Source organism: Oreochromis niloticus, linkage group LG7 (assembly GCF_001858045.2).
Source record: "Oreochromis niloticus isolate F11D_XX linkage group LG7, O_niloticus_UMD_NMBU, whole genome shotgun sequence".
In the NCBI taxonomy this organism is placed as follows: Eukaryota; Metazoa; Chordata; class Actinopteri; order Cichliformes; family Cichlidae; genus Oreochromis; species Oreochromis niloticus.
Genome location: NC_031972.2, coordinates 60,008,354 through 60,031,683, shown reverse-complemented (window position 1 = coordinate 60,031,683; position 23,330 = coordinate 60,008,354). Strand labels below are relative to the sequence as shown.

Sequence of the window (23,330 nt, the reverse complement as noted above, 5' to 3'; positions counted from 1 at the left end):
TTTCTGCTTTTGCAGTTCCTTGAAGCTCTTCCCAATAACTTTGACTATCAGTGGACCATTATTACAGTAAGGAAGCAAACATTACAAAAAGCCAACAGGTAATGAATCTGCTGAGATAAATTCTAAATGCATTTACACACTCTGCACCATCACAGTGACTGTGAAGTTTCAGTAAGTCATCTGAAAAAACGGCAGGTGACTTTTCTTGTAATGATGTATAGTTTAAGCTTAATCGTATGGTTTTTTTGTTGCTATTATTTGTGGATAAGAATTTCCATATTTATCATGTCACAGTGTACAGAGGACAGCAGTGACAGTATTGATTTGCATTGGGTTTGCTTTATGACAGTAAATTACTCCTTTGTCAGCATGCTGATGAGAACAATACAAACACGACAGTCAAATAATTCCATCTTTTACGAATAAAGAAGACGATAAATCTTTATAACATGATACTGTGTCATGGACCAAGCAGTAAGGTATAAGGCAGCGGTCCCCAACCCCCAGGGGGGCATTTGGTACCGGGGCAGCAGAGTTGAGGCTCGGGTGTTAAATTTATGGTTTTCAGGGTTTTTATCTGTGACACCCTAAAGGCCGGCCTGTGAAAACACAAAACAATTAAACAAACTTGAAACACCCCCCAGGCAATGAATCATGTGGTTTTGTCCAATTAGGCTGTCAGCAGTACTTCAGATCTCCCAGCCCTTTGCCACACCTTTTGCCAACCAGCAAGGAGAAGCCAAACCCCAGGTAACTCAAAGAAAGAAAGATGTATTAATATAACATAAAACAGAACTTTGACCTTGCAGTGTTAATATGTGTGCATTCCATATAAACACTGCAAGGTGTGATAGAAAAAAATAACAATTTAATAAAGAAACAATACATTGGACAGTAAGTAGAATATATTTAAAGTAGCGACTGCAAAGTAAACTAAAGTGATGCAACTAGTGGTGAGGTATGGAGCTTACCATGTGTGGCTTGCCATCACACACCGATTGCACCCTACTGAACTCTAAAGAGAGGATTATATGTTTAGGTTAGGTGCAGTTGTCTAAGCGGAGCTTGGAAAAAAAAGTGTCTGGACTACTTTAAGTTGCTTGAAGACGTTTCACCTCTCATCTGAGAAACTTTTTGAAGTCCAGACGCTTTTCTTTCCAAGCTCCTTAGACTACGATGACCTGGATGACTGAGAACCTTCACAGAGGTTAGGTGCAGTTGTTAAAAGGCATTGTCGTGCTAAGAAATTTTGCATCCTGGCATTCACGCGGCTGGCTTTACTTGCTGCTGACGAAGCACAGCAATCGAAAAATCTCAAGCAAAGACGAGTGTTATGCTCTTCTCCATTTTACCCAATGCATTTGTAATTTTTTAAGTAAAATTAACAAAGTTTTTTTTACATGTTTTGACAGGTTTATTTTTTACCAAGTACATTTTAACACTTGTTTGCAGAAACAAGATAAGAAGACAACAAAAAGAAAAAGAAAAAAAAGTTGTCTCAAGTGGAACTTTGCCAAATGAGCCCTCACATAAATGATCGACCGGCTGTCTTAATTAGGCTCGGCTTGCTAGTTCTTCAAAGTTCTTCAAAGCTGCTTTAATTCATCACGCCATAGATTCAGCGAAGTCCTGGAAATATCCCTTTAGAAATTTTGGTCCATTTTGACATGATAGCATCACACATTTGCAGCAGATTTGTTGGCTATATATCCATGATGCAAATATCCTGTTCCACCACAACCCAAGGGTGCTCTTGCAGATAAAGATCTGGTGACTGTGGAGGCCATTTGAGTACAGTGAACTCATTGTCATGTTCATGTTCATACCAGACACCATAGGGCAGTTTCAGAGGTCCTGTGTCTATCTTTGGGTCAAAGTTGTTTTTACAGATTGAGAATGCAATATTGAGCAGGTGGTAAGTAATCTCTAGTGGTCAGAAGTGCATGTAAAATCTACTTTGGACCTATCACCCTGGCAACCTGGAACATGGAGCTTTCTAAACAGTAATTGTCTCACATGAGACTCTCCTGGCTGAGAGTTCTAAGCCTTATGCATCACCACTCTTCTAGCGTTCTTATGGAGATTCTGTTGCTTGTTTTCAAAGTGGAAACACTTCTTCGTGTAATTCTAGCTACTTCTCATTTTCAGAGCATCAAATTCTGCCATATTTTAAGAAGCTGCCGCCCTCTCCAAATAACACCGAAGGTGTTTTTTACCATCTGCACCTGATGCGCTTAAGTTATAGTAAGACAGGTTTGTGACAACTGTATATATGACGTTTGCATGCACTCATCATGGGCATGAATGTGCATGTGTTTGAATTAATTTTGGATTTTCTCTAATCTACACAGGGTCAAAAGTATACATACAAGCTTAAATGCATAAATACACTTATTTAAATCTAAATAAGTGATGATGAAGGTTGTATAATGTCATTTATCCTGACAAAGCCTGTTAACTTCTTGTTAGTGATCATAATTGACCACAACTGGTAGTTTCTCTTTACCAACATTAAAAAAGGATTTGTCTGAGAGCACTCATAGGACCAGCCAATGCTCACAACAATTGGGAAATCCAATGAAGTCTGAAAATCTAAGGAGAATTGGATATATAGTTTAGCTGGGAAGCTCTCTTTGAGCTTTTTCTAAACGGCTGCAGATTCCAACAAACTTAGTTCAAACAATTGTGCATAATTATAAATGATTTTGATGTGTTGCCACTTTGCCAGGGTCAGTCACAAACTCCACCCTAAGACACCTCAAGAGGAAATTGGTCAGGATGTTCAGGAACCAATAAAGCCCAAGAAACAGTTGGAACACCTTAGAATGAGAAGCTGCTCCAAAATCAACACCTTCAAGCTGAAATTTGCAGCTGCCCACATAGACAAGCCAAATGCCTCCTGGAGAAATGTTTTATGGTCTGATAGGAAAAAGATTGTAGCTTTTTGGACAAAATTTCAAGATGTATGCTTGAGGGACTAAAGGCGAGGCTTTCAAATTTAAGAACACTGTACCAGCTGCCAAGCATGGTGGTGGCAGCTTCATGCTCTGTGACTGTTTTGCTGCCCATGGTGTTGGTACATTGCACAATTTTTGGTGTCTAAATCTATCAAGGTGCTAAAAGGGTGTCAAATTTCTGGTCATTCCATCAAGCCAATAAACATTTGTTACAATATTTTTTTAAAATAATTTTACACAATACTATAATTTAATTGTTTTAAACTGTTACTTGTTTTAAGAAATCTTGTCTTTATGGGATAATACACTAATCATTTTGTATAAAAAAAAAATGTCAGTGCTTTAACGAACAGTTAATTTCTGTAGGTATTTAGTAAAATCAGATGCCTGAATACTTTGTGTTGCATGAATCAATGATGACCAGTAAAAGTAAACAAAGCAAAAGGAAGATGAAGAGTCGAGAGGCCTTTTAGTGATAATAAAATGCCAGAGTTGCTTATTCCTACACACAAAGCTTAAGGTGCTTCATTACAAAACTACAGGATGATTTGAAAATGTTCTGCAACTCTCTGTGTCGATAATAGAGATCACATTATGTTGAATGTAAAATAATAAGACTCAGGCACATGCTGGTTTTGCAATGATCGTCAGAGTTAAGCCACTACTAACAGTAGTATAGTCTACACCAGAGTTACGCTGCATGTTTGACGACTGCACTTTGACTTCAGGTCACTCAGACTGAGATAATTAAGTCTAATGGATGTTTCTATTTTATGAACACATGCAGATAAGATTCCTTCTGTCCCTGTGGTCGAATGTTATCACCAACATCTCTCAAAAGAAAACATCTGAGTCTTGATCTCCTGAAAAAGTACAAAAAGGAAAAGAGTAGCAGACTAGAAAGAAAAAACATATTAGTTAAACTTCTAATGGCTAGAGGAAGAACATATGGAAGGTGCGTCTTTAAAAAAAAGCAAATTGCAACAATCCCAGAGCATTACGCAACACTGAGAATAGTATGTCACAGTGACCAGTTCACATCATCTCTATCTCCATTAGACATCATTAGTTGGGCTCTTTTAACAGCCAGTATAATACTGTCTGTCACAAAGTGGCTTCAGCATCCAGTGTACTAAGAGGTCAGAAAATCAAGCAAGCTATGCCTGCCAGCTACTCTGGAGTAATGACAATGAGGATTTTCTAATTTTGGTAACTTTAAAATAACATAACACTAAAAATTTGTCTTTTGACTAATGAGTTCTAACTCTGTACTAAAACGGAGATTTATGTGTTGCACACATATGACATAGGCTGTACTCAGCTTCAGTCTGTGACCACGGTTGACTGAAAAAAGACAAATTACCTGCTTTTGTCTTCTTCTGTGTCTTTTAATCACTGAAGGATACGCTGAACAACGCATAATTCACATTTCAACTGTGAAGTGACCTCCCAGCAATGCCACTTAAACTCAGAATGTTCACTTCACATGCGCCGTAAAGGCCTAAAAGGTATTATGTAGCTGGCCCAAGGAAAATGGTGAAACAGGGGTGTTATTTAAGCCACCTCTCAACGACACAACTGAGACTTTGTCTAACAACTTTTAGAACATCCAAAACCTTCAACTCCTAAAGTAAGAAGGCGAAGATGGTTTGAGCTCTCTGAGACAGTTATTTTTAGATTATTTATAGAAGTGTTAGTGGTGTAATGGTGTAAGTGACATTTTTTTTTGCCACACTTTAGACCTCTTAGCACAACTAAGCATTGTTTTAAGTGCAACAGCCTAACAGAGTATTGTTTCTTTATGAGCACAGTGTACTCCGATTCTAATGGCGGCTTCCGGAAAGATAACATAACATGTCACTAAACCCAAACCATCTCAAAATGTTTTTTTTGACAGTGAGTTCACTTCACTCAAATAACTTCCACAGTCACCAGATCTCAATTTAACAGAGCACCTTAGAGATGTGGCAGCACGTCAGTATATTTCAAGCACTTTGATATAGCTATGGCATGAAGAATTAAAGCAGCTAACCCAGCACAAACAAGGTGCACAAAATAAAGTAGTCAGTGAACTTTGAGCAGACATTTACATGAAGCCTCATTCGGCAAAGTGCCACTTGAGAAAACCTTTTTCCTTTTTTTGTGTGTTTATAGAGCAGGCTTCTTATCTTATATCCACAAACGAGTGTTAATCTGTACTAGTTAAAAATAAATTTATCAACATGTAAAATATTTTAGTTTTACTTGCTTAGCTATGAATGCATTTGTTAAAATGGAGAAGGGCCTCACACTGGTCTTTGCTTAAGGTCTCTAAATCATCCTGCATGGTCAACAGCAAATGGAGGATATAGAGACCGTGTCATTTATATGAATTTTTATGTCAAGAACCAACGTTTCCTGGCATAATGATGCATTTTAACAACCTAAACAAGCAACATACGGAGGGTTACTGGTTTAAACCTCCTGGTTGGCTGGGACCTTTCTTTGCATGTCCTCTCAGTGCCAAATAAAACCATGACACACTGACAGCATTGTCATACATCAGGCCAGTCTGTGTCACTCAGAAGAGCCTTTTAGAGACGGGAAATAAACAGGAAGTTGCTGCAACATTTCTGTCCCCCATCAGTATTGATTTATTTTGAATTATATGGTTAAGTTGTAGTAAAACATCTACCATTATTATTTTCAACCAGTAAAACCCAACCAGCCTCCGCTCTACATTCACCCTGGTGTTGACAAAACTAAACTTCTGTCTTCTTCTGTGTTCCAAGTTGGTTTCTAGGAAGTGCAACTTAGCAATATTTCTATAGAATATGAGAACCTTCTACAATGTTACACAGTAAGTGCTGACAAGTAACAGAATATTTTTTAACATGTAAAAGTGAAAAACAACACATCTTCTACAAGTTCAAAACGCACTTGTGAGAATGTCTCAAAAGATGAGCAAAACAAGCACAAGACAGCAACATGTACTTGAATTCAACACGGGATGAACACGCAGGATGCGTAAACATGTCTGCGCTCTACATAACGGATGTATATTCATATATGCACTAGGCACATTATGAATGTATATTTAGGGCAGTGAAGTTACATGCCTGAAATTTCATTTTGATGTGCAGTAACTGGTGTATGTTCTGAATTACAATAAAGTATCTTTTCTATTCTATTCTTTAATATGGTTTTCTGTGCATATTCAGAACTTACACACAATACTTACACTTGAAAAGAGTTTCATTTTCAAGAATTAAGTTATAAATATTTATTTATTTAGGAATTATTCATCCTAAATAGTGTGACGAGGTGTCTTTTTTTGTTTTTGTTTTACAGACACTCACACACACACACACACACACACACACACGCACACACACACACACTAACTGTTATAAACGGTTTCCTGTCCATCCAGCACTAAGAAGAAAAAGCTGATAAAATAGGCTATAAATAAGCCTTACATGAAGACTGGCCCTTATCATGCATACCATGTAGTTTATTTCATTTATCATTCATTTGAATTGAGATTATATGCAGAAATATAACAGCAGTGACAGCTTAGTTTCCATTTAGTCCTTCAGCAGACGATAAAAAAGTTTATTTTGTCGTGATCCTGCATTTTGTCTGCAGTGTTTCAGTTTCAGACTCTCTGTTTCTGTTTGATATTTACTGTTTGACGAGGTAGTGAAGGCTGATGAGATCGGGTGAACCATCCAAAAGAGTGAACAGGGCACAAGAGAGATGAAGACCAGAGTGCAGGGAGGGTGGAGCGGGTGGGGATGAGTGTCAAGGGTGTTTTGTGACAGCAAGATAGCAGCAAGAGTGAAAGGGGAGGTTTACAAGAAGGCAGTGAGACCTGATGTAATGTACGGTTTGGAGATGGTGCTGACAAAAAGACATGAGGCCGAGCTGGAAGTGAAAGGGTTGAAGATGCTCAGATTTTCATCGGGAGTGACCAAATTTTCAGAGGTTCAGCAAGTTGATCTTGATGCTCCCAGTTTCACAGCTGAAATAAAGATGTTTACGGCATGTCACAACAATTATTTTCATTGCGAACAAAATAATCCTTCTACAAAATCTGCAGTGGGTGTTTGTTTTTTCTTTTGAAAATAGCAGACAACTAGACTGGGGTTAGTTAAGTGTCAACTCAACATGTAAGAAACAGGACAAAACTTTCCTACTCTGAAAACCATCCCTGACTGAAACACCAACAAAACGCATTAAGTCACTATGTCAAAGATTATTTAAGCAGCCTATGTCTACTTGACTGTGAGTAATAACAGTGTTACACACAGTGGCAACATACTTACTGCACATGTGGGCATACTATAGGTTGGAATCGCCAACCAATTGTCATTTTCCATCTTGCTTTCTTCCGGAAGTCTTCAATTTTGTGTCATGATAAGTGTATGTCTCAGTATGTGGGTGTACCCACTACTTAGACACTTTAACTTTATCTGTATAAACTATAAATAACTGGACTGTTGACCATGTCTTTTTCACTACTACTAATGCAATTGTCTCACATCTCTATGTTCTTTAACAGCTATCCATGTGTTTGAGATGCACACATGTAGGCTTTATGCACATAAAGTATTACTGGTGTTAGTTAACAGGTTAGGACTTAACACTCTCCTTCAAAGAAAGTCACTTTTGTGGCCAAAGATGGCTAAAACAACAAGACAAGCTCGAGCCACGAGTGAATATATTAAATTATAAAAGGGTCTTGAAATTGCGGGTTTATTTTTTTTTTTTTTTAGTTCTTTAAACTAAGCTGTTCTTTTGTCTCGAGTCTTCAGGCATGAAATATCCCTCTGACTGTAGTCTCCCTTATCTTTAGCCTAATTTTGTGTTTTGTAGAGAAATGAGTACTGAACCGCTTTAGAGAGGAGAAACCACGCCAGTGATATTAGGGATGTTTCCCAGTAACATTGGCTTTGGAAACTGGGCTTTCCGTCGTGTTAGAAACGGGACACTGCATTCCTTCGACCTGCGTGGCCAAGTTATGGGAAGAATGTAGGATTTCTTCGAGGAAAGAGGGAAGGCAGACTTTTAGTTGATGAGGAAGAAGTTAAGAGCTGAAGTGAGGAAAAACTGAAGGGAGGCGGACTACTTCTCCGAGTGACTCGCCACTGCTCCTCCCCGTGAATTCAGAGGGAAACGTTTCCTCCTCTCACTTTTAACTCAGCTGATGTAGCAACGGTTTGGCTCAGGTGTTAAAAGATAGTCCAGTTGTTGTTTGTTTTTTTGTTTTTTGCAAGCGAAAGGGAAGTTTGGACATGAAAGTGGTCAGCGGGTAGAAAAAGCACTAGAATCCGTTCTCCCAGCGTGCGGCATCATGAAGCCGTTACTGCGCTTCAGCGTCCCTCTGTGGACTCTTCTGGTCTTCAGCGCCTTCCTCAAGGTAAGAAATCTTAATCCCCTTACATTATAAGCGAAATTAAACACGACACTATTGCACTTTCCCAACTATTGCAGTGCGCTCTGTTTCGGTGATGCGTTTTAATGAGTCGGCGGTTCCTGCACCTGTTGCGCAGGTACTAATACATCGCCTAAGTCAGGAGTCGGTGGAGTGTAGCTCACGCTTAAAGGGAAAGTTTATAGAAAACATTTCTGCTGTTGTAACACAATCATTTTGTGCTGATACCAACAAAGGTGTAATAGCAGAATAAAACTTGGTCCTCTGAGAGATTCAACTGCATAAAAATTTATGACAACAGGTAATTAATATGCCGGACTAGAGCTGGAGAGTTTTAACAAATAAGCAATATTAAAATGCATTGGCAAAGTAGACTAAATGGCTCACTCTCTTTATTTGTAAACTATTTGTTCATGTTAACACAAGTGACCTGACCTGTAGTGTGAAATCCCTTGAAATACATTCCTCTGAAAAGAGGCTCAACTAATGGATAGACTGTGGCATCCAGCTTCCACAGATCCACCTGTACCGTATCCCACTGGTCAGTCTGCTCAGAGAGAGGGGGAGAAAAGATGAGAGAGGTTGAGAATGGCATGCGAGGATGTGTGTGGCCAACACAAAGGGGTCAGAAAAGGAATGTGGTGCAGCTCAGTGTCCCCTTCACTTCACAGACCCAGGGACTTGCCCAGTTACTTGGTCATCCCTAATAAGTGATAAGTGGCTTAACTACTTTTTTTGTTTAGAATCAGAAGACAATTGAACAGCTGTATTGCATATTCCAAGTTTAATATCAGTGCTTGATGAAAAGGCACTTTCTTTATGCAAATATTTATTCCATGGTGCCGTGATGCTGACTCTATTAATACACTTTAAAGGGCCCGATCTGATACCTCTGCCACCCCGGCTCGCTTCTTTCCGTATGTGAACCTCACCGTTTTTTAGTGTAAAGTAAGATGGAACCAGTGATTAATGTGGAGCTGTGTCAGCACCAATCAAACGACAGCAGAGCAAAGTTTTATACTGAGAAAGAGGATGATTTTAAATGCTTATCTGTCACATTGTTGCCGATGCACATTTAGATTGATAAACTGCGGAAATTGTTCCTTTGCAAATTGGGGTTTTTTGAAGGGTGGAGCTGTAAGCAGCATTAAGTCTGTAAGTAACTAAGCAAGTAATAGAAAATAAAATAAACACACACACACACCCTTTCATTTACTGGACAAATCAGATCAGCAGAAGTGACATGATGGTTTTGTGCTTCTGAAAGAGGAGGTGGATAGAAAAGCATGGGTGGATAGATAATTTGTGTTTCACTTTTCCCATCAGCAGTCACCAGTATCTTTTTATTTATTTATTTTTTAGATACTCAATATATTGGCAACACCTTAACTTTAACATAGATGTTCTGATTAAATCCTCCTCATCATCCTGTTTTTTTATTCAGTTAAGAGAAATGATGGCTGCTTAATATTTTTTTCCCCTGTTAGTTATTAAATGCAGCTTGTTGAAGTGTCCTGTTGAAATAAACAAATGCTCTGTTGGCACATTACATGATAACTATTATTTCCATTGGGGAAGTAAAGATACAGAGACCTGTTAAGTAAGTCAGCTTCTGTGCTGCTGAGTACACAGGTTGAGCAGAGATGAACACTGGCTGCACGCTACACATGCAAATGTAAGCCTGACACGAATACAGTTGTTTTCCGTAGGCTAAAGAGAAAGGCAGACTTACATAAGGCTTTAACTATGGGCATCAGTTTAGAAATTTGTTGTCAGTTTCTTGAGGTCGAAAACTTGTTTAACTTAATATTTGTGGATACTATACCTCAATCTGGAATTTTTTCCAAAGATAAGAGACACGAAAGTCTTGTCATTCTCGCTCAAAACATGTTTCGTTTGAAACCTCCGGGGCTAAACTCAGAGTGCTCCTAACTCCACAGAACAAAGAAATCTAGCAAGAATTCTTAGCTTAGGTGTGATGTTGGAAGATTCCCCAGTTGGTTTAATAAAAAAAATTAATAATTATATGTTTTTTTAATTTAAAAAAAATTGAAAAATTCACAAAAGTTCGTCTTATTTAAAAAAAATGCTTGCATGACTTAAAATAACAACCCTTGTTTTCACTTTTATGAAACATACTTGGTTCTTATGGCAAGTTTATACATAAGTATACAAGACCACAACACATAGATATGTAAAAAAGACATACGAGTTTCTTATCCAGATCTCTCTCTGGCTCTCTTCATCTGCTGGCAATTTCCATGTGAATAGTTTTCTTACATTTTACTCAGTGCATTTTAGTACAACATCTAAATCTAAATATTACAATTTTAACTATTCTGTGTATTTTTTAAAAACTTGACTGGAACACATGAAATTTCCCCTTGTGGGACTAATAAAGGTATATCTTATCTTATCTTATCTTATCTTATCTTATAAGGGCCGAGGCCAAAATCGGCCCGGCAAGGACTCCAGTTCGGCCCAGTGGATGACTTTAAAAAATGTGAAGGAGGGCTAAAATTGTGGATTTTTAGCTCTATTTTTAACAACAACAACAACAACAACAAATTAATAATATAATATTATAATGACAGGACAGTCTGGGAAATGAGTTAGCAGAACTTTTTCTTTAATTTCTTACATGTTAAACCCAAACACAGATGTCTTTCATTCACCCCAGCAATATAACACATGAGATGAACTGTTGAAATTGTAGGTATTTTATATATTAAAATATCTCAAGGATTTAATGTGTAATTAACCATTTGATAGAAAGGGGAGTTTCACTTGTCCGGCCGCTAAACATCAAAGTCAAAATGACTTTGACAGTATCTACTATTTAAGTATCTACTCTTATGATGCTTTTATAATATCTTTTATCTGTGCCAACATTTAGTCCTGACTTTAACTTTCATAGAAATTTTGCCACTAGAACTAACCTTTTTGCTTGAAAGCTTTGCAAATACAGCCCCTGGTCTTTTGATGAAACAGCGGTATAAACCTGGGGCCATGTTCACACACATTTTAAGAATCCTCTGACAGACGAAGCAGTCGTGTCTTGGGACATGTTTATGGGCAAAGAAAGGTCTGAAAGTCACCAGGTGTGGTCAAAGCCTGTGCTACGTATGGCACATTCTTCAAAAAGGTGGGATTACATGAACAATAAAAGAACAAAAACATACAAAAAGCTTACAGCCTACAGACATACCTGTTTGCACAATTGCAACACCTGCTCACATGCTGACAGTTATTTAATTATTTGCTAACCTTATTTATCATCTATTTATTGTTAAAAGGGAAAAAAAGCTTTCATCAGTTACATTTGTACCGTGTCTTTGTGTTTATGTTTACATATCGGGAATGTAAAGTATGTATCCACATACTTGAGTAGTGGCTAATTATAAGATTATGTAACTGAGGCTAGTATGTTTATATACATTCTACAACTATAACCACACAATCAAATACTAGACTCCATCTCGCTCCATCCTCGTCTCCATCAGCAGTTACATGAACTATATGATGTTTATGGTGGAAAGTTTTCATTAGACATTTTACTAATTTCCATTAAATTTGTGAAAATGATGATCATATCTGGCAGCGCTGGGTAAAAAGTCATATTAGTTACTTGGATTACACAAACAGTAATTAATAAAGTTTACAAATTTTAATTTCAAAAAGTCGCAGTTAAAAAAAAAAGTAAATTCAGACACATAATCCCTCTAAAGAGAGAATGGACAGGCAAAGTAGAAAAGGGGAAATATTGTGCTTCCCTGTAACTTTTTTTACATACAGATATTTTCCATTAGTGGAACTTAATATTTCCACCTTACCTATGTTTAGTATCAGTTTTGGTTTAGCCACTGATTGAACCATATGAGGTATCTGAACCCACTAATGATGAAATATCTATGGGTAGCTAAAGCAGGCTGTGTGTGTGTGAACAAACTTTATTGCATTGTGATTATATCGGACGACATTTTCTTTTTTTGGCCATTATAATATATAATATGAAATCATTTGTTATTAATTTAATTTATAAGTATAACAGAAATAACGGAAGTAAAAAGGGATTAAAAATAGGTTTAGGTAGTGTGCTCCAGATGGACTGCATCTGAGATCACAGTCTGGCATGCATCCATGACCGAACCAGGAAAAGTATAATACTTTGCATGGGTATATGGTTGTGTGCATCATTTCTTTGTCCTCCTCATGTCCTGCATCTGTGTCTCTCTCACTCTCTTTCTTGGCTTGCTTACCAGAGAATGATAGCATTACTATCAGTGAGAAATGTCTTGGAACAAGGAAATGTGATGTTTTTTAACACTCTAAAAGAACTGGCTCGTCTGTGGTTGTGGACATTGCGTGAGGAGTGCTGTCTTTCCGGCAAGCTGCAAGCCTTATGCCTGAAATGTGGGTGACGTTTGATGACGCGCGGTAACTCGATGACGTCTGATAAGTTTCTTTCTCCATATGTATCCTGCTGGCTTTACACAAATTAGAAAGCCTTCCAGTGTTTTGAGTCCCATTACTGGTCTAAAGTGCAAAAGTCACAAATCAAACCCTCCTTTGTAGAATGGTGCACCCTCCACCCACTCCCAGGCCCCTTCATCTGCATCAAGACTGTCCAGTTTCAAATTGACATCCCCAGACATTCTGCATTCAGCCAGCACTGCGACTCAAAGTGCAGCTTGTACAATTTGAATTACAAAGAGTCACAGTTCCCCGTCCATGTAAATGAGACACAGGCTCCTCTCCAAGCCTGAAAGGCCTTATTGTCAGCAGATAACTATCTTTTTATCATTGGCATCTGAGCAAGTTACAACTAAACAAGGCTGTCGGAGGACAAAAATATGAATATTTTGCTGTTGTTTAATTTTTGCATCATAATGTCTTTCCAGAAAGGTAATTAAAATCAAAATACTATACCGCTGCCTGCGTTTGGCAGTCAGCTAAGGCTGTTTATCAGCATCACGGGCGGTAAAATGTCTAGCATTTGTAATCTCACATAGCGAAATATTCTATTTCAGTAGCAATTCTCTAAACAGTTCAGTAAGTCAGTCAGGTACTCAACTACTGTTGGTAAGATTGGTATAAAAACACGTATAGACTGGGTCGCCCATTGAACAGGTTAAAAGGGCTTGTTAATAAGTGCTGACTGCAAAAGGAAACTTTTGCTAATAAAATAAACTGCAGGAAACGTTCACTGCTCTGTCACACATCACGCCCAATGCTTCACTTTCACACATTTCAAATATCACACTGGTCACACTTGTGTGATGAGCGCAACGCACTGGCCCTCTGTGCCCAGCATCTGTGGGTGTGGGTATGTATGCATTCATGCATAGTTTCCTCCTGTTGCATTACGAGGAAGCTCTAACGGTAAGAGCATTGTGCTTAGATGGGTATCTGCAGCTGGCAGCTCCACACTTGGCAGAGAGCAGCACAGTGCTGCGGACAGTAAATGCTACGTAACTCATTTCCGTATATTCTGATGTGGCGTCTGATAGTAGCGGCAAAACAGTGGTGTGGGAGGCTGGTACCTGGAGACCAACTACACTCATAGCAAAGGACGGCAGCTAATTTTAGAAACAGCATTCAGCATTATTTTATGATTCATTGTCCTATATTGTCTAAAGGGATCATATTTATGTGGGAAAAGAATAGAAGAAGCAGCACATCAGATGTTGTTGCTTGTTGAGCTATGTTGTGGACCCAGTTCCCTCATGATATTGTATTTCACTTTATATTATTATTAATGATCTTTTAGGAATAACATGACAACATGACATGAGCTATAACATGTTATGTTTGTTCTTTATTTATATCAATAAAATTTGGTGTATGTTTATTATAAACATTTAACTTAAATATTTTAAATTAAGTACAGTGGTCCATCGTTTATCGCGGGAGTTATGTTCTTAAAAAACCCACAAAAAGTGAAATCCGCAAAGTAGCCAACGTTATTTTTAACAATTATTATAGATGTTTTAAGGCTGTAAAACCCCTCACTACACACTTTATACACTTTTCTCAAACAGGCATGAACATTTTCACACTTTTCTCTCTTGTTTAAATGCTCTCAAAGTTCAAACCTTGTGGAAAAATAAGTGCAGTATAATTGAAACCAAAGGCACGCACAGCTGATGACGTTTCGTCGACATTGTTGTGTTTCAATAACGTAGGAAACTTACAAACATACAGTACAGCACTTCAGAGTCACACTGCTAGAGATTGAAGATTTATGTATATTTGACAAGCTGAATGGATTCTGTACTGTACAGGAGACACGGCACGAGATTGACAATGGTTTCCATATGGAAAAGATATATATAAATCTTATAAAATTTGTATATGTCTTGTGTGAAACTTCTATGAAAAGCATACAAGAGTGAAAACAGATATAAGAGCCCTTGAAAAATTATATAAATGAAACTCATGTTTTGGATACTTACTAAAACAGTATATGAAAGTAATGAGAAAGTGGCCACTTTCATGAGTAAATCATGTAAGCCTTACATGATTCACTATATGAAGTAGGCCACATCTTATGCAAGTCTTTTAGTTGCACGGTTAATGGCTAAGTTTTTACTATTTCTTTTCCATATGGGTCTACAGCCAATCAGGACGCAGAACACAATGTGCTGTAAAAAAAAAAAAAGCATGCAAAATTGCACACAACAAATCCGTGAAACAGCGAGGCCCTCTTCCCAAAGGTGAACCGTGATATAGCGAGGGACCACTGTACCCCGCAATCTTACACAAGAGCAGTATTGATCACTAACGGTATGCTGTGCTTTGAAGCTTTAGATGTTGGTGAACTTCCAGCTGATAATCTGAATAATTTTTAAGATGATTGCAAAATATGTATCCCAAGGATGGAAAAGGAAAGTTTAACATGTCACTTACTTTTGACAAAGCTATGACACAAGTGATGTTTTGGCAACAGCAGTGTTCTGGTTTTAAGATAAAGTAGACACGGTAAAGCGAGGCAAGTTTTGATTTATTGGCCATTGTTGTGTGGCTCCAGACTTTTGCTTGAACTAAATAAGCTGTAGGTATGAAGTAAAGCCAAATGCTTGACCTCCCTTAATATGGTCTAAATGTGTTATCAGGCATCTCTGGGTGGGCTCAGGAAGTTACATTAGAACTGAAACAATGAGCAGGTCACTCATGAGATATGCAGGCAATGACCTTTTAAATAGAGAACAATCTGCCAACTTATTGCTAGAGAAAAATAGCAGCTTGAACAAATCTTGTCCACATCATGCTGTACTTTAATGTTTGTGTCACAAAAAACTGCTAATGAAATCCAACTTTGTCACAATCCACTAACACACTATGTACACAGAGGTTTTAAATTACTCTGGCTAATCAGACCTCTACTCAGGTTCAGGTTAAGAGGTGCTGTAATAGGAAATACCAGATCACACTCAAACCTTTTAATCAATAACAATGGTAAATGGATGCACTTTGTCTGGCCTTACCAGACACAACAAAGCAAGCTATTGGGAGCTACAGGTCAAGCTCAGTCACATAAGAAGATTCAAGTATTAGCCACATAATGTTTTACACAAAGAAAACTTCTGATCTCACAGATTTATATGAGATGAACACAATATATTTATATCACATAACATGGTGGACGTGTTGTCATCATTGAAGCCTTACTGTAGTCGACCCAAATTTTTGCTTTGCAAGATTCTTTCAAGATTGAAGGATCCTGTCCCCAGGAGATTGGGGTTTTTGTCCCTTTTTGTCCAATACGTAATCGAAGGGGTTTGTGTCAGGCAGAGTCAGACGAGCTTTCTGAGACAATTGCCAATTGTGGTCACAACATCAGAGTAATTTATTCACTCGCTTAATCATGTGATTGGACATCTTTTATGGGACAGAACTCAGAAAGAGATCAGTTGAGGTAGGTTTTAATTTGTGTCCATTTTTTAATATAACAGGGCAAGCATTGCTTGGCTTAGTTGCTCTATAGTAAGTCTTAACTCACTCTTAACTTACTGTTAATCCTACATTATCAAAGCACAAAAAAGTTAGCGTACCCCTGCCTGTGATAAATAATAATACAATTAAGGACAGGAGATATCAAAAGATGCAAGAAGAGAAAAGAATTTAAAAAGAAAGAATAAAGTGAAGGATCACTGTCTAAAAAACTAATAAAGCACAAGAGTGGAAAAGGTCAAACAGAGAAGGAACAAAATCAAAGGAAACTATCAATATTTAATTTTTTTCTTGTCAATCAAAACACCATAGGTGTTTTGTATTACTAATCTTCAACACACACAGACCTGCACACATAATCGTTAGAGTCAGATAACGTGATTTTGCAGAATTTACTGCTGCAGAGGAATCTACTTTCTCCACTCAGCAGGTCAGCAAGGGCACAAGACCCATTTTTAATAGTTTGTGTAATTTGAGAAGTGGAAACAAAGTATTGTGCGCTCCCCTCGTGCTTTTGTTTCATGTAATTATATTATGAGCATATAATGTTAAAAGGCTGATTCTTGAACAAACAGCTTTAAAGGTGATTTCTTATTATACAGGAAGGAACTGGGACATTATCAGGAGGTACCAGGAATCATAAGGAATCAGAACGTGGTAGAGCGTGTTTAGGGGTGATGTAATGTTTACACAGTGGTCAGTACAGCCATTTCCTCCTCCTCCTGCAGAACGGCCCAGTCAAAGGGCCCAGATAGTGTACACGGCAAAAGGGTCATTGGCTCAGTATGTGCCACATGGAGAACTACAAGAAGAAACTGAAGATGGTTTCGAACAGTAGTCTGTCGTTGCACTGGAGTCGTGTTTAAAAACACCCATCAAATGTAATATGAGTAGAATAAAAGACTTTCACTGCAAAATTACTGTTTCTACACAACATTTCACTAACACTTTTCACATAGAAGAGCCACAAATAATACCGATAATGAAATACAAACCTGAGATGGCTGGAGTCTGTGGATTCAAAAGGAAAATGAACCATTTCTAGGGCACTATTTCCCAAAAGGGACTTGGAGCTTTGGTTATTTTTTCTCTCTGAGTCAGTGTCAAGGCAATGGCTTAAGACGATGCTTTGTTTATTTACTCAAGAGAAAATAAGTGATTCTTAGGAAGAGGGCCAAGGGAAATACAACTCTAGGGAGTCATAGCTTAGAAAAGTCACATCCCCCGAGGTCAGCTTTGCATGAAAACGTGAGATTGTCATAGTATTAAGATGCAGCTCTTACACAATGGTATGTGACCTTTACCATATTCTTCTGATGCTGGAAGAAGTTCAGTTTTTCATTTTTGTTTTACTTAACACAGTTTAACATGTGTTTAGTACATTTACTTACTGTACCAGGGCATTGAAAACATATTTCAAAGCACAAACTGCCTTTTAAAAAGTACTTACTTTTTTTGGATCACCACAAAGTCCTATTTGTATCATTTCTGGTGTACATCTAAAACAGCTGAAGGGCTTTCACGCACTACTATAAAACTCTACATGTTCCATTTTCTTAAGGCTCTCTTCCTTCTCTTCCATGTCTTTTTTAAAAGTAAACTTTTTCCGGTTACTAACATCAAAAACTTGGTTTTTAACATGAGCTCTATGTGGGAAATTTAGTCAGTAATCCCCAACCCTCAACAGCACCATGGTAACATACCAAATACAAATAATCTTATCTAAATCTAATTCATAAAGCTATTTAAACTCAAATGTATTCTAAGATCATTTTTAAGGCGATCTGTTAATGTGTAACTTTGGTGACCCCCAGTGGCATTATGAAATATATCCAGAGAATACAGACTTCAGAGATTCTTCATGGCGTCCTAACATGTAGTACAGCAGGAAAAGAAACATGAAGGTATAAAATTTAAGTCATGGTAACTGTACAGAAAGATACAAAGTTAAAAGACAAAAAACTCTCAGTATTGACACAAGGTCACTGTTTATCTAAAGAGCTTGGAAAGAAAAGCGTCTGGACCTCTTGAAGTTGCTTGAAGACGTTTCACCTCTCATCCAAGAGAGGTGCATTGTTTAAATTTCAATAACAACGCCACAACCTACATTTGATAGCTGTAGGCTATTATATGTAGGAAATAGGACTTCAAACAGGTTGTCCAAACCCAACCCCAACATTAGCATAGTGTGGAATGCTTTTCCATTACTAACAAACTATCTGTGGTGGAAAAATGTCACTAAATTAGAGATGCTTAAAACATTGATTTACATGCTCTCAGAGTGTTTGTCCTGTTAGGCAGAAACAGCAGAAGTGTAGTCACGCACATATATATACTTCCTCATACACACTGTTCTTCCTGTTAAAGTGCAAAATCCACCCAGCTTACTTGAGTTTTCATTTCACACTACATGACATAGTGTAGTGGTTGGTTGGGTAGTTAGTCTTTGGGTTTAGGTCAAAAAGGAAATAGTTCCAGCTTTAATATATTGTATACAGAGCATTGTAAAAAATAAGATAAATAAAAGAACGCCACATGAGTCAGACTTTACTGAATGATTATATATTCGACCCTGGGGGGAGACTTTTTAGGTTGCGTCGGAAGGCCATCTGGCGTAAAAATCAAACATCCACATGTGGCGACCCTTTGTAAATGAGGGAACAGCCAAAAGTAGCTTTAATTATACGTTAACACCCTCCATCTGATCGTGAGGCTATTGAAACCTTAAAGTTTGACGTCAGTGTGAGAAACCTTTGTTCTTAAAAACAAGAACACTACCAGAGAGGACTGAAAAAAGGGCGGCGTCACTGTGAATAGAAAAAGAAACATTAATGGGAGGGTTGCTGACGTGCATCGGCAGGTGAATGGGGCGACTTTGAAAACTGGGATGGATTTTTCTAAGATTCCCAGCCAATGATTTTTGATTGTTAGACCCATTCTGTCATATTATTAGGATACTATGATTTAATATTTCCAAATTTAACAAAGAGAGAAATATATATCAGTACTTATAAAATAAAAATGTACACTTAACTAGCAATTAATGAGAATGTAAAATACAACTTTTGACACTGAGGACTGACTGAGTCTGACGGACATAGTCAAGACAGGAAATGTTTAAAATATTAATAATATTGCAAAGGCCGCAAATTACACACAAAATTACGCGTTATGTGTAGCTCTGTCTTCATGATTCAATATTTCCAAATTTAACAAAGAGATTAATATACATCAATACTTATAAAATAAAAATGTACACTTAACAGTTAACAGTCAGAAACAAATGATACTCTTACAAATCCAATGAACAATTCCAGTCTAATAACCCAAACAGTCCAGACTCTGACACAGCAAACAAGTCCTATGTATCAGTTACCATCATACTTAAAAGCGAAATGCATCTAAGTGATATTACAGAAAAGCTGCAAACGATTAAACGGTTAATGGCTAACAGATCTGATTTTTCAAAAGCCAGCTTTGGCATTAGTTGAGAAAAAGTGGAAATATGCACTCGCTTTCAAACATTTGGGAAATGTAATTTATTCACTAATAGCTTAAAAAGAAAAGGCAGACTGGGATAAAGCAGATCTTCCTACAGATCTGGTGGTTTGTTGTCAGCAGCTGAATAAAGTTTTTCAGAAGGTGCAATATTCTGAACAATTTGAAACATTAATCGCAGATATGAACACAGAATGAAATTCTCAAAAACTAAAACATTGTTTATAGTATTTGAGAATTGAGTTCTTCAAACTTTAAATACTTTATTTACCATGAATACTACAAGGACGAAAATGTCGTGGTATCACAAAGGGATTTGAAAGTTTAAATATAAAGAGATTTGATTGGTTGTAATTTGTAGCATTCACTGAACTTGCGTATGTTAATCCATCTTTTTAATGCGATTTCTTTTCTAAAATAAAACCTAAATATTTAACTTGTGTTATGTGATGGCCATTTACAAGAATGTTTATCAGTTTTATAACAGTGACATTTTCAGTAACTTTTGATGGGTAATGGGTAATGTATGGGTAATTTGCCTCTCAGTTTGTTTGTGATGTAATCATTTTTCTAGTTACCCACTTAGCTACTATAAATGTAGTTTTACATTCTCACTTGTGAATACACATAGTGGCGGTTTGTTAAAATATCAACTATCATAAAATATCATAAAACAACAAAGATTCACCACATAATTCTCTGGTAGATGCAATAAAATTCTGCTGAAGTGAGCGACAAGACTGTCATTTACAATTATGCAAGAACCCTGTTCTGAGCCCGTTGCCTCTAATGCATCTATCAGGTGTGAGTGTGTGTGTGAATGTGAGACAAGCTGCTTAGGTTTGGAAAAGTACTTGTATGAAAGAAAGACCTGTGAGCAGGTTATATGACTTTAGAATGCATTTACCTTTGTGAACGTTTCGCTCTGGGTTAATAAAGTCTCTCTGATTAAGTCTATCTGGTTTTAAAAGGTTTTGTAAAACATGTAGCATTTTGTCAGCATTTTACTGAGTCATCTGGAACTTGGAAAAGAGTTATTTTAATTTTCTCCTGTGTGTTTTATCAGGCCAATTCATATTAAAATCTAAAATAATCAAGTTTAGAGTCAGTAAGTTGTTCAAGCGACCAAAGATCAGAGATCGTAAGACCCATACAGTTGTGCTCTTTATTGGACCAAATGTAAAAAAGAGTCACGATCTGTGAAAACAGAAAGAAAAAGTTGGGTTTGTTTTGCAGGGTGAATAGTTGCGTAGTGAAGGAAAACTTAAAAGCAAATAGGAAATTAATTGTGCAGTCAAGAACGATATATTCATAAATCAAACCAAATAAACAGACGACAAACACAAAAAACAAATCTAAAGCCTCTTTAACTGAATAAAAAAGACAATTTCATCTGCTTTCAGCATCTATATGTTTAAATTAGTAAGTTTCTTATTGTAGTTAATAACTAGGTTAAAATAATATAATTTCATAGCGTTATGGCTTCCAAAATTGTCACTAGTTGACTCAAAAGCTGGCTAAACTGAACTCTAAAACATTGTGCTGTAAGGTCTGTTCTGCCATTGTTAGAAGTTAATAATTGGCCATATCTGTGAGCCTTGTGAGGGAGAGAATGATGCAGGTTTGAGCTATGATGCCATGAGTTTAATATTTAGCTGAGTGGGAAACAGTTTGAAAGGTAACATATCAGCAAGTGACTGTGAGCTATTTCAATTTTGGCTAATAAGTAATATGGAATCAAAGCTTGGTATTTGGCCCAATACCAGCATACAGATGAAATACGAAGCTGCAGTGCACGTTGTATTTATGTATACTGTGATCAGCTTTACTTTATCCCTTTGAAGTTTGAGAAATCAGATATCATCATGAAATCCAAGGAGGAGGAAGAACAATATTCAGAACAGCAGTTCCCCACATTTATTATTACCTTCAGGGCTGTTGAAGGATTACAGATGGTTAGTTATTCGCGGAGTCTACTTCCTTGTTTGTACTAACTAGCACAAAAACGTGTTCTTTTCAGCTGTTACAATGAAACTTTATCACACGCTACTGAGGTTTTGTGTGTTTTTTTAACCATCAAAATAGAAAATGTAATACCTAAACAAATCTGTGTGTGAACATTGTGAGGTTTGTAATTTAATTCCTGATTACTAAACACTTACACATTATGTGTGGGAAAGTGTACAGATGAATTAATTGTTATATAGACATACGGGTTGCATTGGAGTCTCAATCTTCACATCAGTGTGATTTCAGTGTGATTTTGGTCAGCGTAAAGAGAAACAGCTTCACCCTGCCATCAGGTCAAGTCATGTTTTGGCTGGTTTGACCTGATAGCAGGTTCACCCTCCTTTCAAGTAGAAGGAAAAAAAAACATCCTGCATACGTATCCAGCTTTGAATTTCAGCAGTACCCTGTTACATTGAACAGCTGGTTGTTTTTGATGCTTTGAATCTGTTCAAAACTAAATGCTGACCTCTGCTGGTGCAAAAATGATTTACTTTGTTTTTTTCTGTGTTAATCTCTGCAGAGCACCCGAGCAGAATGTACCTGTAAGTACTGGTTCCTAATTTTGTTTGACGTGCTCTCTGTCTAATATTTTGCCTTTGTATAGATCAAAACTTAAGTTGTGCTTATTTTTCACTGTTGTCTTGCTTGTCTTATTTTTCTTGTCATTCCTTCTAGCAAATTGTACAACAACAACAACAACAACAACAACAACAGTGATGACAACAACAGATGTCACCGTTCAACTTAAACAAAACAGCACCTTAACAGTTGGGAATAATGCCTCTGGAAATGGTTTAATAACTGGTTCGACTCGCGAAGCTGTCTCTTCAAGTGCCCCTAACTGTTCAGACTGCTCCAGTGTGTCACAAATCACACCAAGTAAGTCATTTTACTTTTCTTAAATATATACAACGATTCTGTGAGTTGGACGATAGTGATGATAATGTTCCCCAAAAGTTGATTCTGTTCATCTGGATGTAGTGTTTTCAGTGAGAGAAACGTTTCGTCACTCATCCAAGTGACTTCTTCAGTCTCAGCTGACCGCAGGTTTCCCCAAACCTTATAAACAGTGCATTTGCATAATGCATAAAGGTTGTTTGGTTTCCCCGATGTATAAATCCTGGCAATCCTCCTGGCACTTAACAGCGTACACTATGTTACTCTGTTTGTACAGGGGTGGACAAATTTTTGGCGCAGCGTGTTTTGGGTTTTAAAAGCCATCGAGATGCGGTGTTTAGAAAAAATGCTGATACCTGGGAGCGGGTCTCCTGCGGCAGTCTGCATAACAGCCCTGGCGTTTGACTGACCTAAGAAGTAACCTTCTGGCCAGTGCCCAGATACGCTGGCATTGCTGCAAGCGGTATTGAACCGAAGGAACTGCCAGTTCTAACTCCATCTCCGGAAACAGGAGTGGTTGATATCCTAGAGATGCTTCAAAAGGCGAGAGACCAGTAGCGGAGACAGTGAGTGAATTGTGAACATACTCTGTCCATGTG

General features: G+C 37.5%; 1 protein-coding gene and 1 long non-coding RNA gene across 2 annotated transcripts in view; both read left to right on the top strand.

Annotated features, from left to right (window-relative positions):
* The first annotated feature begins 710 nt into the window (after window positions 1–710).
* LOC102080883 (uncharacterized) lies at window positions 711–3,404 on the top strand. Its single transcript, XR_269423.4, has 3 exons — window positions 711–750; window positions 2,149–2,253; window positions 2,729–3,404. It is a non-coding gene; the product is annotated as an uncharacterized LOC102080883 (long non-coding RNA).
* A 4,689-nt stretch (window positions 3,405–8,093) lies between these two features.
* Window positions 8,094–23,330, top strand: part of LOC106097813 (titin) — a 64,980-nt gene continuing 49,743 nt past the window's right edge. Inside the window, exons 1-3 of the mRNA XM_025909482.1 lie at window positions 8,094–8,358; window positions 22,355–22,376; window positions 22,510–22,713. Coding sequence (XP_025765267.1) covers window positions 8,293–8,358; window positions 22,355–22,376; window positions 22,510–22,713 — 292 coding nt within the window. The 5' untranslated portion in view covers window positions 8,094–8,292. The remainder of the gene's footprint in view (window positions 8,359–22,354; window positions 22,377–22,509; window positions 22,714–23,330) is intronic.